This window comes from Chiroxiphia lanceolata, chromosome 7, assembly GCF_009829145.1.
Source record: "Chiroxiphia lanceolata isolate bChiLan1 chromosome 7, bChiLan1.pri, whole genome shotgun sequence".
Classification (NCBI taxonomy): domain Eukaryota; kingdom Metazoa; phylum Chordata; class Aves; order Passeriformes; family Pipridae; genus Chiroxiphia; species Chiroxiphia lanceolata.
In genome coordinates, this window is record NC_045643.1 from 12,080,977 (window position 1) to 12,096,932 (window position 15,956).

At 44.7% G+C, this 15,956-nt stretch overlaps 2 protein-coding genes across 4 annotated transcripts in view; one reads left to right on the forward strand and one right to left on the reverse strand.

The window, feature by feature from the left end:
- The window catches only part of ALS2 (alsin Rho guanine nucleotide exchange factor ALS2), a 38,451-nt gene extending 37,013 nt beyond the window's left edge, over positions 1 to 1,438 (reverse strand). Inside the window, exon 1 of one of the 3 annotated variants that reach the window (XM_032692633.1) lies at positions 1,343 to 1,438. The gene's annotated coding sequence lies outside the window, so the exon portion shown is untranslated. Of the gene's footprint in view, positions 1 to 1,207; positions 1,263 to 1,342 lie in introns of those variants that run through there. The other 2 variants (XM_032692631.1, XM_032692632.1) reach the window with 2 other exon arrangements.
- A 2,741-nt stretch (positions 1,439 to 4,179) lies between these two features.
- CDK15 (cyclin dependent kinase 15) overlaps positions 4,180 to 15,956 on the forward strand; it is a 38,195-nt gene continuing 26,418 nt past the window's right edge. The window contains 9 exon segments of the mRNA XM_032692647.1: positions 4,180 to 4,498; positions 5,426 to 5,530; positions 5,680 to 5,777; positions 6,343 to 6,422; positions 9,881 to 9,975; positions 10,757 to 10,819; positions 12,834 to 12,869; positions 12,871 to 12,958; positions 13,505 to 13,625. Coding sequence (XP_032548538.1) covers positions 4,379 to 4,498; positions 5,426 to 5,530; positions 5,680 to 5,777; positions 6,343 to 6,422; positions 9,881 to 9,975; positions 10,757 to 10,819; positions 12,834 to 12,869; positions 12,871 to 12,958; positions 13,505 to 13,625 — 806 coding nt within the window. The 5' untranslated portion in view covers positions 4,180 to 4,378.

Here is a 15,956-nt window from a genome sequence, read left to right on the forward strand (position 1 = left end):
TATGTTTTTAATAAAGTTGTTGCATCATATGTAGCAATAACCTATAGGACCAAGACTGCATTTTTTTATACAGAATTACCTACTCCAAGCTTCTTCATTCAAACCAGAATTGTCAACACCAGTCTGGTCAACACACATCATTTATTGTTGCTAACTTACAATGAGTTACCAGTTCAAGAAGCCCTTGTGTTTTGGTCAGCACTAACTAGGTACAACCGCTGCTTTTAACATTGTGTGATTAAGATCTGCTCAAACAAAACAAAACAACTTGCTACTGAAAGACAGTAGCAATCCCTTCGGGTGAGGGCTCAAAGCTTCTAATGCCAGTTCCAGTGAGTGCAGGATGGCAGCAAACAAAATACAACAGTAAAGGAAGCAGTAAAAAAAAAATTAAAAAAACCCCCAAGGACAACAAAGAAAGGGCCTGGTATCAGCTAAAAGTACACAGCTGAAAGTTATCTGCTACAGCATGCAATTAGTAATTTAAAATTTACCAAACTCATAAGAGACTAAAAAATTTCTGAACGTCCTTCTGCCACTTTTCCTTTTGAAATTACACCCTAATTTAGCACATTCTCAGGTGCTTCCCCTTCTGAAGACAGTTCACTCTGCAGAAACTGGAAGACTCCAAGTATAGGTAGTTTTTGTAAGCTGCTGCCCTACAGCAGCAGTGATTAATCACCGATCATCTACGACCAGTCCAGCTGCTCCCCAGTGCCTCACCAACATCTTGGTTCTGGGAGAGGAGGTCCGTGGTAGTGACAGCGAGCTACGCCACCTGTACACGATACTGCAGCCACACTGGGACCGTCCCTCAATACACTCCAAAAGCTGAAACTGCGTTTACTCCTGAGCGACCACGCCACGCAAAGGGAGAGGAGTTTTAAACGAAACAGCGATGAGGAACACGCTATTTACACTTTAGAGGTCTCTTCGCAGCAAGCGGGAGGAGACCTTTCAGATCCCACACCTCAGCGTGCTGTCCCAGCCCCCGAGCGCGGTGGCAGCCGGACAGCCGAGTCTGACCCCGCTGGGCCCGTCCCGAGCCCCCCGCCCCGCACACACCGCTCCCGTCCCGCCGCTCCGCCGGGGGAGGCGCGGGCAGCACAGGGCGCTGTGGACAGCCCGGCCCGGCTCGGCTCTCCCGCTGTGCCCGCGGTCCCCCCTCACTCGTGCCGCCCCTCCCGGCTCCGCAGTCCCCGCTCACCTGTGCCGCCCCTCCCGGCCCGGCTGTCCCGCAGTGCCCCCTCACCTGTGCCGCCCCTCCCGGCCCAGCTGTCCCGCAGGGCTCCCTCACCTGTGCCGCCCCTCCCGGCCCGGCTGTCCCGCAGTGCCCCCTCACCTGTGCCGCCCCTCCCGGCCCGGCCGTCCCCGCGGTTCCCCTCACAGACGCCGTCGCGGCCCCGCTCTCGCGCCGCCCCCCGCGCTCAGCTGACTCACGCGGGGGCGCGGGGCGCGCGGGGGGCGGAGCCAGAGCCGGCACGCGCGCCGACGGGTCCCCGCCCGGGACAAAAGAGGCAAAGGCGGGAGCGACACGTGGGTTCGTGTCCCGGGGAACTCGAGGCGCAGACGGAGAGCTCGGAACGGCCCCCACGGGCGGCGGGTCAGGAGCGGGAACGGGTCCGCAGACCCCCCTGCTCAGCTACTGCTGTAACCGGGGGTAACCGGGGGCACCACAGCTTCCCGAGGGGCCGATCTACAGCCTCCCCTCGGGACAAGCCTGATCTGAATAGGTGTGTCAGCACGCTGGTTTGTACAAATTGAACACACAGCTATGCATGTTTTTCTACTTGCATAAATTTCACAGAATACGGTTAAAATACATAGAGGTAAATACACCTATATGTGTATATACACACTATATACAGATATACACACCTGTATACATATATATACATGTATACACCGTCCAATCCTAAACATCCACTGGTCAGATTATGTGACCAATACATCTGTTCTAGAACAAGCAGCAGTCACAAGTATTGAGGCCATGTTGCTGAGGACACAGCTGCGCTGCGCTGGGCAGGGCACGTCTCCAGGATGAAGGACCACCGCCTCCCTAAGATCTTGCTTTATGGTGAACTTGCCACCGGCTGCTGCAAGAGAGGAGCCCCAAAGAGAAGATACAAGGACTCCCTGAAACAACATCTCAGCCTTGGCCATATTGATCACCATAACTGGTCTACTCTGGCCTCCAGTCGGGAGGCCTGGAGACACACCATCTATAACACTGCTGATGCCTTTGAGAAAGCACCCAGGATCACCCTTGAGGAGAAAAGACAGCGCAGAAAGAATCGTGCCTTGCAGAATATACCACCTAAGGAGTCTTTCTGCTTTGCTTTTTGCAACCAGACGTGCCTATCTCATATTGGCCTTTTTAGCCACCAACGCACTTGTAACTAACGTGGGTAGAGCCCTTCCAAATCTTCGTTCACAAAACCTAGCCATGACTGACTGACTGACCTGTGTGGATATATACAACACTGTATATACACCTATATGAGTATATACACATTATTTATATATATATGTGTGTGTATATATATATATATATATATGGGTATATACACACACTATATATACAGACACCTGTATGGGTATAACACACACTATATATATATATATATTTATATATATCTATATATACACACCTATATGGGTACATGCACACTATACACGTGTTTCTACTCAAGTTTTGTAAAATGTACTTTAAATGTCACGTCAGCTCTCAGCAGACTATTTCTTATGTTGCCTAAAGACTTCATGTAAAAATCATGATTCCGAAGACAGGTATAGGCTCTCCTTTATAAATCCTTACATTTTCTATGTATAGCTATTAAACATTTCTGTTAGAGTGTTTCATCCACTAACTGGAATGATTACTCCATATTTTTTTCAATAACCACAGCCACCACCTATTACCGTGCTTTCTTCATTTATCAGCTCTTGCTAACTGACAAAAGTTGGATGACTTCATAACAGAGTATTTCCCCTCTCTTCCCTAACACAAAATGTACCCAAGATTAAAATTTATAATCTTCATATTAATTAATATGAGTATTTTATATTGTCTGGTTTTTGTGGATTTATCTCTCCATTCTATTAAAATGCAAGTATTATTTGGTCATAACAAAAAAAATGTTTTCCAGAATAAGAGCCTTTGTGCAGATGTACAAACAATGCTTGCATAACCAGTGTGTCACTGATTGTGTTGCATCTAGACAATCTTTCTCATGCCTGGACAGCACATCCAAATTCTGCTGTATTCTGATGGCTCAAAGAATATGTAGAAAATAAAGAGAAGACCAAAGTCCACGATGATAGCTATTTAGCAAATTATGGTTAACTGGGGAGGGTAAAAGAACATTATATGAAAGCGATCAAGCCTTCCAGGTATGTTCTTCTAGCCATGCAAAGACTGATGATTTGGCTGCAACGAGACACAGAAATTGCTCCTGCCTTCCCAGGACATTTTTGCTTTAAAAAATCCTTTTGGTCAAGGAAAGAGTGTTATTCTTAGACATCAAAACAGTGAAGCAAAGGGAAGATTTCACATGAAAACTGAAGGATCTAAGGGATCACCATAAGAATACCACATTATGACACCTACTCCCTCACCCTTGTCAGCATTTTCTCTCTGTGGGTTGGGTGCTAGTCCTAGGAAGCTGCTCAGTGAGTCCTACTCGTGGGGGACTGAAAGAAAGGGACTTTTGTCTGTCCACATCCAGGGTAAGTCCACTGTGTGTTCCTTGCTCAGTACATAATTGATGAAACCTGGTTTGGGCTGGATTAATCAGTTTACTCTGGCTATTTTGACATGTGGACAAGACTATTTTCTATCAGCTCATGGCACCCCCTAGACAATGGGGGCAGATAGGTCCCCATGCTGATGTAAATGCCAAAGCAAGGACAGTCACAGTGCAGCTCCTGCAGAAAGCACAGCTCAGCCACACTTCTCAGAGAGCTCAACTTAGAGCCCAGTGGCTAAGGCCTGAAGCCTAGAATAGGCTGCTGTAGAACTGCTATAAGCCTGGAGGGAAGTCAAGGTCTATTCCTGTGTGAGACCTATCACTTCATTGTCCAACATATTACACTGAGAGCTGCTTAACTGAAAGAAATATGTACAAGCAGAAAGTTTGTTTTAACTGCTTAATTCTTCAGCTTCAGGTATGAAAAAGTGTTGGCTGTTTTTGGAAGGCTGAAATCAATGGAATTACTCCAGTGGTGAATTTGGACTTTCAAAGGAAAACTGCAGAAATCACAAGACTACGTGAGGCAGAGACCTCATGCGGGTCACATGAACTGTTATTACAGACACAGAGGGATGAGGAGGAGCAAAGGAGAAAAAAGAGATACATTTTAATTGAAACAGGACAACATGGGAGACATGCTGTGTGTAAGTGCTATCAGACCAGGATGCTGCAGCTGCTGTTCAGAGAGAAGGGGCTCCCAACACATCCAAGGCCTTCAGCACATGGAAGCAGCGACTACAGCAGAGGTATTTAATATCACACCATGATACTTCTGCCTTGAGATAGGCTAAGCCTGGGTTCTTCCACTTGTGGGAGTGCAGAATAGTCATATTTGCTTCTAACCAGACAGCATCAAATTTTGCAGCTTCAGGCTTGTGAAGCTACTGAAAGAATCCATACCTCAGATGACAAGAAATGCCTTTGATGTGATGAACAGGGAAAGCAGATTGCACTCCAGTGAGCTCTGTGCCAATGAGGGATTGTAAAACAGGGAGGGAGCCAACAACCTACAGTTCTAGAGGAGGCAGCATGCCATAGATTACAAATCCTGTGTTGTATATGAGTCAAATTTTAATGCAGACACCCATTAACATAGCTGCTCAGGAGGAGCTTGCAGTCTGCCTGCCATTCATTACTACCTTTTTTATAGTTGTGTAGGGTATGGCACTGCTATGCTGTGTGAGCCAAATTAACAGGCTCTGTAAATTATACAATGGCAAGGAAGGGGGCAAGGGGGTTAAGGAGGAGAAGAATGCCTAAATGTAAACTTCCTGAAATTTCACTCCTGCACTTGGTTTTTAGTCCCTGCCCTAACAGCTTGTTATCTAGAGATTAATAAATCAAGGGTAAGGGGGAATAACATGCATTTAGAATTATACCAGTAGAAGCGCCCTCTGCAGTTAAATTTGTGTGTTCTGAGCGAGTGCTTCAATTTACCAACACAGGAATACACAGACAGTTTTACAGACGGAGCTGAGAAACAGCACTGGAGATCTATGACTGGTGGAGACAGAGATGAAAATTATGTGAAATGCTCAAAGCCAGTGCAGTCAAGGAGAAAAAAAAGAATCACATCAGTAAAATGGTGGTTTGCCAGTGACCTAGTTTGTCACCTTTTGTTATGCCAGCTGTCAGATGTAACCAGAGTATCCCTTTTTCTATCCTCACTGCAGTCGCCGCAGCTCCACACCCTCCAGAGTTGGAGGTGCAGGACACAGAGGCCTTGGAATTACACTGATCCTTGCCAGGAGCAGGATGCTGTGGAGAGGTTCAAATGGGTGAGTATGCAGCATCCACAGAGCCAGACAGGAGATATTTCATCCTATGATTATTCCAACCATGAATCAGTATTTAATTACTGAATGACGTGCTAGTAGCTTCTTGTTCTACCCAGCAACCTAAAACACATACCAATTTCTTCACGAAGCAGAGACAAGGCATACCATTTGGAGCTGCTACATCCTATGTACATCTAGAGAAGCTATGTGAAGGATCCTGTGCAACTGTGTACAAGGGGATCAGCAGGTGAGCATTTTTGCCTTCTCAGTGCCTGGTGAAAACACCTCTTACATAAGATAAAGGCAAATCAAAGGTCCAGCTTTGCCTTTAACCAGGATATTTGCAAAGCCTCACCCCAGTTTTTCAAGGAACTCCTCCTCTACAGCCATGGAGGCTCCATGAAGACACGTTGGTCCACAGCAGGGTGTCAGGAGATTGTCTGGCTGAACCAGGGAGGGAGCGAAGGTTTTCCTTGACGTGAGGGATCTCTGCATGATGGAAAAATTGGGGGTGAGGCCATGCTGCCATCACACGGGGCAGGAAAGCTGTGAGAGGGCAGTCTGGGAACACTGCTCAAAGCCATGCTCTAGCAACACCCAGTCACTACTCTAGCCAGGTGGGTTGGCTCCCAGCTCCCTGCTCATGGAGACAAGACAGAGGAGGTTTGTAATTCCTTTCTGAGCTTGGTCTGGGTGGGTGTGTGAGCACTGGAAGTTTTGCTAGGGTAAGTGTGGAGCACCCCAGGAGACTGTTAATGCTGTCATACCAAGCACTGAGGCACTTCGAGTGACCTTCCACTGTGACCTGACAGGATCAACGGCCAGTTGGTGGCATTGAAAGTGATCAGGCTGGAGACAGAGCAGGGAGTGCCCTTTACAGCCATTCGAGAAGGTAAGACATTAAGGAACATCATCCTTGAAGAGTATTTGTTTTAACCTGAAAAAGTTCCGTGTGATGCCTTTCTTGGTCCTTTCTTGCCTACTCGGTGTGCCAGCTGTCCTTCTCCCAAACCTCTTGGTTTCCTTTTCCCTCATGGAGGAGGTCTTTGTGCTGGGCAGGGTAGGCATGTGATGGACAGAGGAGGAACCTCTGGTATGTGCCCTTGTGACAGATGCATCCATGCTTGTGATAAGGAAAGTGCCAGCTGCAGTCAGAGCACGTCCTTTCTAGCAGTGTAAGGGCCCTCTTACCCTGCCTGCCACCTGCTTTGTAGTTGCTTTCTCACTCCCACTAGAAACTACACAGGTTTTGCTGCTTTTACGTTGGGCAGTTGTGGACTGGAAGTGCCCTTTGCACCAGGACCTCTACTTGCTGTTATCACAGCTGTGCCACTTTCCTGGCTAATACCTAGAGCACCACAGATCCCAGCCTGAAGAGAAATACTTTCAATAAACCTGGTGTTTAATAATATCTATCATTTCAGCCCAGTGAGAAATTCTTTTTATCAGTTGACTTTGTAGAGCACTGGGCAAAATGTCTGCAACTTGCTCAATTTCTTTGAGAAAGAAATGCTTTTGCTTAAGTGCTTGATTTTGGCTGAATGTATTTACACGTCCCTGCAGACCAAGTTCACAAAGGCTTCTATTTTCATCTGTTGTGCAATCCCAAGAGGATCGTAATCTAGATTCTTCCTTACACAGAAATATGCAACCTTTGTGCTGGCCTGTTGTCTGCTATTAGTGAAAGCTATCAATGTAAGAGGTCGCACATATTTCGGGGTTTTTTTCTTAGTGCAGTTCAAAACTAGGGTTGATCTTGTCACCACGGGGATGGCAAGTGAAGGACCAGATGTGCCAGCTTTCACAGAGCAGCCCTAGCACGGGGCTCTCATACAAGTCAACTCAGAATAACGAGAGAGGTCACTGAATCCACTCCAGGTTTATAATAGCATAATTGAGACAAGAAGGTTTACAAAATCCTTAGTCCAACTCTGGGTGAGAGCAGAGAGATACCTAAATATACCTGTTTACAGAATGGCTTGTGTTACAGTTTCCTGTACAGTCATTTGCTGTGGTGCTTTTGCTTTGAGTTTACACTTGTAGCCCACCAGCAAAATAAGCCCTAAAAGCTTTATCTACATTGAACTAATGATGCACTAAAGATCAGCAGCCCTTTAACATGCTCTACTGGACAGGCTGAGAGTCTCAACTTCATTCATTATGGGAGAAAACAAGGGTGATCCTATGAAGGGTCCACTTTAAATAGGTCTTTTGTGTACTGCTGAGCTTCGCAGCATCTGACACCTCAAATTTACAATGTAAGTCAGTAGCAAAAACAAAGCACAAGATTTATTAACGCGGCACATTCTTTGCTCCCCCGGAGGAATGCGCTCCCCTGACAAAGAGACACTTCACCCCAGGAAGCCCCACAGAGACAAAATGCTTAAAGCTCAGTTCAGGCAGTAGCACCTGACACCCCAGCAGGGGGTTGTAGAAGCAACCAAGTGAGGAGCAATTCCCAGAGGCCTGAATTCTCTCTGTTACTGTGGACCCTCTGCACTGCTCCTCTGGAGCAACAGATCTGGTCATATGAGATTTTTGAGGTGTCACAGAGCCACCTTAGCAGACCCTTTCTGCAGCTGATGGGCCCTATCCACAGTATCTTTACTAGGTTAATAGGCAATTAGGTGCACGTACTGGAGGTAGCTAAATGGACTAGCATAAGTAATAGAGGCAGTTTAGCTGCAGCAGCACTAAGCTCTGTGCCAGACTTAATTTACAATCTGTGCTCTTTCCAGTAGTTGTGCTGAATTAGGTATCCTTGATTGCTCAGTAGTCTCGGTACTGACATAGGGCTTGGGCCACAGCTGTGTCATACAGTTTATCTCTGGCAGTAGGGCTTTTAGAACCAGGTGAAATTGTTATGGTCACAAAAGACAAAGTGCTAATCCAGTATAAATTTGCTTTGCCAGCATGAAAATCTTCAAATATCTTTTTCAGATCATTTGAAAAACAAAAAAGCGGCTTTTTGTTAGCAAAACTCATTCTGTCTCCCACGTTGGGCCCAAGCTCTGTATTGTGTGCTTCAGCTAATTCAAGAGAAACAAGATTGTGAGCCCAGGCCTTATCTGAATGATATTTGTGGGACTGTGTGGTCTGACAGTAAGCTAATTTGGTTTTAATCAGCAGGAAAAGGTAAGTCTGGGACAGCTCTGAGGCTATTCTGCCGTGTCAGAAGTTGAATTAAAATCTGGAGTCAGGGGCACTTGTTTTTATTGAACTTTGGGGCTTCTGTCTGTGCAGTTTGTGTTTACTGTCTGTGAACAGATGGGTGGGGTTCTTCGATAGTGCCAGGAATCTACAGGAAAAGCAAACCCAGCTCCACTTCTTCTCCACATCTCTCTTCTGTGCAGAGCTACTGGAACTATTGTCCTACACCTAAGGTAGCAAATGATGAAGCTGTGCATGCTCTTCCCCCCGTAAAGACTATCTTTGAGACGTTTTGCTGAGCTGCTTTCATGAGTGTGCTGGCTGGAACCTGCTCTACCATGACAAACCTAAGGCATGTCTGAAAGGCTCAGAAGACTGTAGCTTTTGTCTTAGCATAAGTCAGTGCTCTGAGAACTATACGGAGGCAGAGACTCTTCCATGTGCTGCCCCCTCCATCACCACACCCTAGATGTGCTGAGACTTGGCAAAGGCATGTCAGGACCTAAAGACCAGGGACACACAGTTGCAATAATGCCTTTAGACAATTAGGCTGAAAGAAAAAAGTGTGCCAAATTGTATAAATACAAACAAGTTACTATTCACTCAGAAATTTCATAATCTCTGTTCTTAGAGTTTTAAATCAGAAACAGTAACCAATATGCACAGAACTAAAACTCAGAATTCAGCTTACATATACAGTGATTTCTTTTGGCAGATTTTTACACCCTGTTATTGTGAAGCTGGAAACTGGTAGAAACTCAGCTTTTCCCCAAATTCTCTCCTAAGGGCCCTGCTGGGGGCACATGCCAGGAGGTGGATGGGAGAAGCTCAGTGACAGGCTGGGGGCTGCTGCATTCTGGCTCTGGGAGCTTCCAGCTCCTGCCTCTCAGCATTTACCTCGAAGAAATTACTTCTCCTCAGCTTATGACAGCTGGGAACTGTGAAACGCTATTTCTAACAGAGGCAAGATCCTACCTCTGAGAGAAGGATGGGTTCCTGCCAAGCCTGGAGTACTGATGCTTGCTTCTCTAAGGACCTGTTCCATCCTCCTTCGGACTCAGTATCTGCCACTGCTTACAGAACTTCCAAGTCTGGACTATTACTCCCCAGTTTTTTACTTTCACTGCCTTGTTCTCTGCACTATGTCCTTCCACTTCCAGCAGCAGTGATTAAATTGATCTTCCTTTTGTGTTTTCCCAGCTTCTCTCTCAAGTGTTTGGAAACATGCCAACATTGTACTGCTTCATGACATTATCCAGACCAAGGAGACACTAACATTTGTCCTTGAGTACATGGTGAGTTGATGTTTTTCTCGCTTCCTGTGGAGCTCGTACTGGGAAGCGGCTGCATAATGAATTTACTGCATTATGAGACATCTACAAAGAAACCAGTTGTAATCCTTTAGTGCAATGATTGATTTTCCTTCTTGATCTCCTGCCTTCAAGCTACACAGACTTACTCTTTTCTTTCTGTATATACGACAGCTGTATGCAAAAATGATTCCACGTGTTGTGTTCACTGGGGTGGCAGACACTATTTACCTTCGTTTCTGCCTTGCCAACACAATAAAAGTACTGTTCTTGAGCCACAGCAAGGATAGGAAATAATGATATGAGCTCACATCCCAGCTGGGGTCAGACTTGGCACTGACCCCAGTGGTCACCATGACCAAGCTGTGAGTTGCTCTCATGAGGAGAGCAGGATGCCAATAAAATTCTCCACATGAGTCTTGCTAGTTCTGTTGCTTTTGCTGATAGCTATCAACCAAATTATAAAGAAAATACAGAAGCTATGTCTTCTTACTGCAGTTTTATGATTAATTCTGGGGCAAGTATGACTTCTGTTAACTAGCAGCTTCAGGTCCTAAACTGCTGGGGTGAGATAACAGAACAGCCAGGTCCCTTGTTTGACCCAGCACTTAAGTACATCCCTGCGTGCTGCACCAGATCAGATGCTCACCAAGGTGAAAGAGACACCTCTGTAGTGGTTGCAATTTTTTCCATTTACAGAAGAGGTATTGTTGGTAGAAGCATTTTACACCAGTAGCTTTGCCTTAAGTTCTCCTCCTTTATTTAGCACACAGATCTAGCACAGTACATGGGCCAGCATCCTGGGAGGACTCCATTCGTGCAATGTATGGTAAGTTCCTTAGAAGACTAGTATTCCTTGAAGCATGAGGAAGTGTTATTTTACACTATGTATGTTCCCTGTAAATTGCGTACTATTATATATATTTATTACATATATGACAAAACTTTGGAGAAAGATGCCTTTGATAAAGATGTAACAACCCTCACTCTCAGTCTCCAAGTCTTCCAGTTAGCCCATCTTCCCATTTTCTGAACCTGCAAGCAAACATTCAGCTTTTGTGCACAATGACATCTTGTGGCAAGGAATCTGCCTCTGTATCAAATTGTATCCTCTTATCGTTACCACACGTTATTCATCTCTCTAATTAAAAACTCTCAAATCTCACTCTCTCCTCATCTGGAACTATTTTCATATTTGCAGTCATTTAAATCCCTTTTGTTTCTACTATAGCTTTTGGGATTAGTTGACTGGATTTGAATACAGCCAAAGATGTACCATTACTTTGTAGATTGATGTTATAATAGTCTCCTACTCTCCTTTCTATGCATCTTCACATTTAATTAACTTTCAGGATTCTTGCTGCACATTGGTTTAAGGTTTCAGGCAGATGTCCTCACTGAATGCTTGGGTCCTTTTCCTGAGCGGCTTCAGTTAATTTATCTTACAGCTGTCAACAATAACTTTGTATCTTATCAAACTGCCTATTCATCTGGCTTTGTCAGATCTCTCTGAAGTTCCTCACTGTCACTTCTTATCACAACTAATCTAAATACTTCTGTCATCTTCAAATGTTGCCACCTTGTTCACATCTTTTTCCAGATAGTTGTTAAGCAACACCAATTTTAATAAAATTTCTTGAGGCCTCAGATTTTAAACATCCTTAAAGCTCAGATACGTCCCAGATGCAGTGTTGGAGTTTTGGCACAGATCTCGAGGGTTCTGCTACCAGACAGGCTCGTAAAGCACAGGGAGCACATGGCTGTAATATGTACTCACTGGCATTTCTGTGAGTAAACACTAGCCAGCTGCTCTGCCTTCCCGTCCGGAATCCTCATTGTCAGCAGGACCTGAACTGCAAAATTATTTACTGCTCCTTCAGGAGGGTCATCTAGCTTGCTTCATTTTTGCTGGCAAACATGGTTTGTTTTTATTCTGAGTGATTCCTATGGAATATGATGCAAGTGTGCAGAATGTTACAGGGACACCTTTCTGGTACAAAAATGACCTATGGGTGTCACTGTTTTTCCTCCTCTTCAGATTGAACTTCTGGTGAAAAATATTTTTTCTCTGGTGAAGTCTAATTACTTTTGCTGTGTTTTGCTTCTTCTATCCACTGTCCAACTTCACACCTTGCTTCAGACCAACTTGCTTTACCCCAGGCTTATTCACATTGCCATGATGGTGGGAGTCAGATATTTATTTCTTGCCTTAATTTCTTGCTGATTTTTCTGTTTTCTTGCTTGATTCATTCATTCATCATGTCTCATTTGCTGTATCTGTCTAAAGCAGGTCCTGAAGCTTTCTGCCAGTTTGGAGCCAACTGTTTCCATTGATAGGTTAGTCAGTTCCCTGTTCCACTGGCAGCAGGTACAGCAGCCACAGAGCTCCCTCAGCTGGTGCCGTCTCACTCAAAGGGACAAAGCTTCAGCTCCTTAAGCCTTCGTCTTGTTTGGGTGTGTGTCTTTGTCTTGAACCTGAAAATAAGCATAGCTGCTGTTCTGAAAGCTGGGTCTGTGTTTTGACAAGCAGACCTTGCTCCTGCAATCAATAGTCCATTTCTAAAAAAGAAGTTAAATTTCCAAAATGTGCATTTAGGGAGTGTAAACTGCCCTCCTGGCCAAATATTCCACCCTGAAAACCTCAGAAAGCTGTAGGGCAGTCATAACCCACCACAGTTTTCTCCTCCTCAGCCAGCTCTACTCGTTTTGGAGATTTTACTGGTTTCTTACTTGCTTGTCTCTGCTTTATTCAGGGTTCTCCTAAAGTTCAGAGTTAATATATCAATGCAAAGTCACACCAAATCATTTCAGTTCTTGTGGATGGGGGGGTTGGCTTTTTCCAGCTCTTCATGTTCCAGCTTTTGCGCGGCCTGGCTTACAATCCCAACACAACACATTCTTCACCGGGATCTGAAACCCCAGAACTTGCTCATCAGTTGCCTCGGTGAGCTTAAATTAGCCGACTTTGGTGAGTCACAGTTTGGATACTGCTAATGTATCTGCTCAGACCAAAGCTTTAGCATGCATATAGATCTGTATCCACAGCCAATTAAGCATAGAAGCATAACCTTTTACTGAACTTTAGGAAACTATTTCTGTGGTCAGTCCAGCCTTTCTTGTATTTATACTGAGAGGTGCAGGGATTACCTCATTTAAGTCAGAACAAAACCACGTAAAACTTGTTCAAGAGAACAGAGAACCAAGCGCTCTCTGTTCAGAAAGCAATGTAATTTGTAGAGTCCACAGCAACGGGCTGAACCAAAAGGCTTTCTTGGCATTGGTTTGGGATGGCTGCTGCAGTCACGAATTATAAAGCCCTACAAAACACAGCATATTGCTTGATCTGATCTGCCCCAGAGGTACATTCCAGACACACTTTCTTTGTCAATTGCTTGGGATTATTTGTGTTTAAAGATCCAAGATAGTGTCCTGTTTCCAATTATTTTCATCTATGCACTGTACAGGTAGAAGAACTGTCCTAACACAGCGGGTTTTTGTTCGGGTTTTTTTGCAGGCCTTGCTTGTGCCCAGTCCATCCCCAGACAGACATATTCCTCTGAAGTGGTGACACTCTGGTACCGTCCTCCTGATGTGTTGCTTGGAGCTACAGATTATTCTTCTGATATAGATATTTGGTACTGACCAATTTCCAAGCATCTGGGGCTCCTGGGAAAAATCATCTTTATCTGAATTAAGTCAACCAAAGTTACAGTAGGTACAGTTGTAAGTAGAGGAATTAACACCTGTGAGCAGAAAATGTGTGAGCAGTGGGGAGTTTTGTACTGCTGGATTTACAGAAGTTGTTGGGAATGATGTCACTACATCTCAGCTATGGATTGATATAAACCTCATCTGATAATATTCATGAGAGATGTACATCTCGTTCCATAACATGTATGAAGCATTTCCAGGTCTTGCAACAGAGCACCTTTGCTTAATGCACTCGTATCTATGCAGCCAGTTGAGTTAGTAATAGCTCTCTACAGCAATAGCTTTGTGAAGAAAAAATGGATCCACAACTGCACTGTCAATTACTTTGGCCTTGGTAGCAAAATGTGGCATTAAAGGGTTTCTCGATGCATCTGGAGATAGAAAGGTATCTGAGGTTTTCATTATTTCTGTGATATATTGTCCTTCTTCTCAAAGAAAACGTCTCAGATGCAATCTGCATTTCACACAGGAGAAGGACTGTGTCTGTTACCTTATGAACTCTACCCCAAAATCTTAATGTGGTTGGGAATCACGGGAAACAAGTGCACAATAGCAGAGCTGAAGGGAGAGGAGTCTGAGAGCAGGCAGAAAGCAGGAGAACATGAGGGCTTCACAGAGGCCCCACTGGGCCTTTTGGGCTGGTCTGCATGTGTAGCTGGGCCCTAGGGTTCATCTGCCTTCTGGCTCACTTCTGCACCAGCCCAAGCCCACTTCCAGCAACACAGTCCTGACTTACTCATGGACAGCATGTAGCTCATGAAGTTGCAGGAGACCTTCCTTATTCTGGGCAATTTTAGATGGTAGATGGTATTGCTGCTTCACCCTTTCTTCAGACCAGGTAATCTTCTGTCTGTATCTGTCCCACCAGGACTTTTCTTAACTGCTGTGCAGAGTCAAAGGTGGGAGTGCAGCAGGCTGAAGAATGTGCAAGAAGAGAGCTGGCTAAGTTTACAAACAGCAAAGCCTCAGCTCTTCCAGGCGTATCTCCTTCCAGAGCTCTGCAGCTTATCAGACACTCCAATGGCCTAAGTCTGGAGAGTAGTCCAGGGAAATGGGACTTTTTAGGTTGTTTACTTCCCTAGGCCTGCTGCTAATTTAATTGCTTAAAGATATCTCCAAGGAGGAAAACCCTGCTAAATTCTAATGGCTTCCAGCTGCTAAGCCAGTCTAAAGAGTCTGGCTTTCTCCCCCACTACCTGTTATCTTTCCCTCCAGACAGTGTCCCAGAAATGTTTGCAGAGTTTGAGGAAGATGCCTGCCTAGCAGATTGAAGGCTTTGTATTAGACATAAGCCTGTAGGTTTTTTTCCCTGAAAGTTGACCACTGTCCAAAGCTGGCTATGCACAGAAAGTGTGTCATTTCTGCCTGTGCAAAACCAACATTACCACTGAATAAACTGCACTCTAATGTAATGAACAGCAAAAGGGAGTGGTATACAAGTTCCCATCCAGCTCTCTGACCAGTCCTAACAGCACAGTGCTCTCTGTCCCACTGAACTACAGTCACACTATGGGCACCTTTGTTATAATGCCTCCTTATAATAACAACATTCAGAGTATTTGCCCTAAAGAAAGATGTCACGCTGAGAGAATAGAGCTCTATTCAGTAACTTCCTCTAACAAGAGTCATTTATTATCTTGATGTACACTGCATTTAAGTTCAATTTTTGTCTATTAGGAAATAATGTGAATTCACACAGATGTTACTTGTCTGTTGGGGAGAAAGGAAAAAAAAACCAATGTCTTTTGGATGCTGCAATTTACATGAAGGCAGGTCAGAATGCCCTTGGTAATGGCATGAGACTGTGGGTGTCAAAGCCCTGGTTTAAAGAAACCAATTATAACAAAATAAAACACTATGGCAAATCATGCATAGTGTGCTTGAGCAGCAATACTGTCAGTGGGAGGCACATGGGAAGTGAATGAGGCCTTGAATAGATGAAGAGAGAGATATAGAAGGAGACTCAGTCACTCTTGGACTAACCAGAAAAGCTGCTTTAATCTCTCTGTATCTTTTTTCTCTCTCTTCTCCCTCACTATATCTTCAGGACTTTAGAAAATTCAATTAAGGGATTTCAGGGAGATTACACTGTATATCAGAAGGACTTTCTTTTTCTTTTTTAGAAAACACCAAGTGCTTTAGGCAGTGCCACGCTGGTGGCTGCTAACATCACAAGTGCCTTAAGACATGTCTTCTTTTCATTCAGGCTTTCCTTGTCTAATATTCCATTTAAAAAAAAAAAAAAAAGAAAAAAA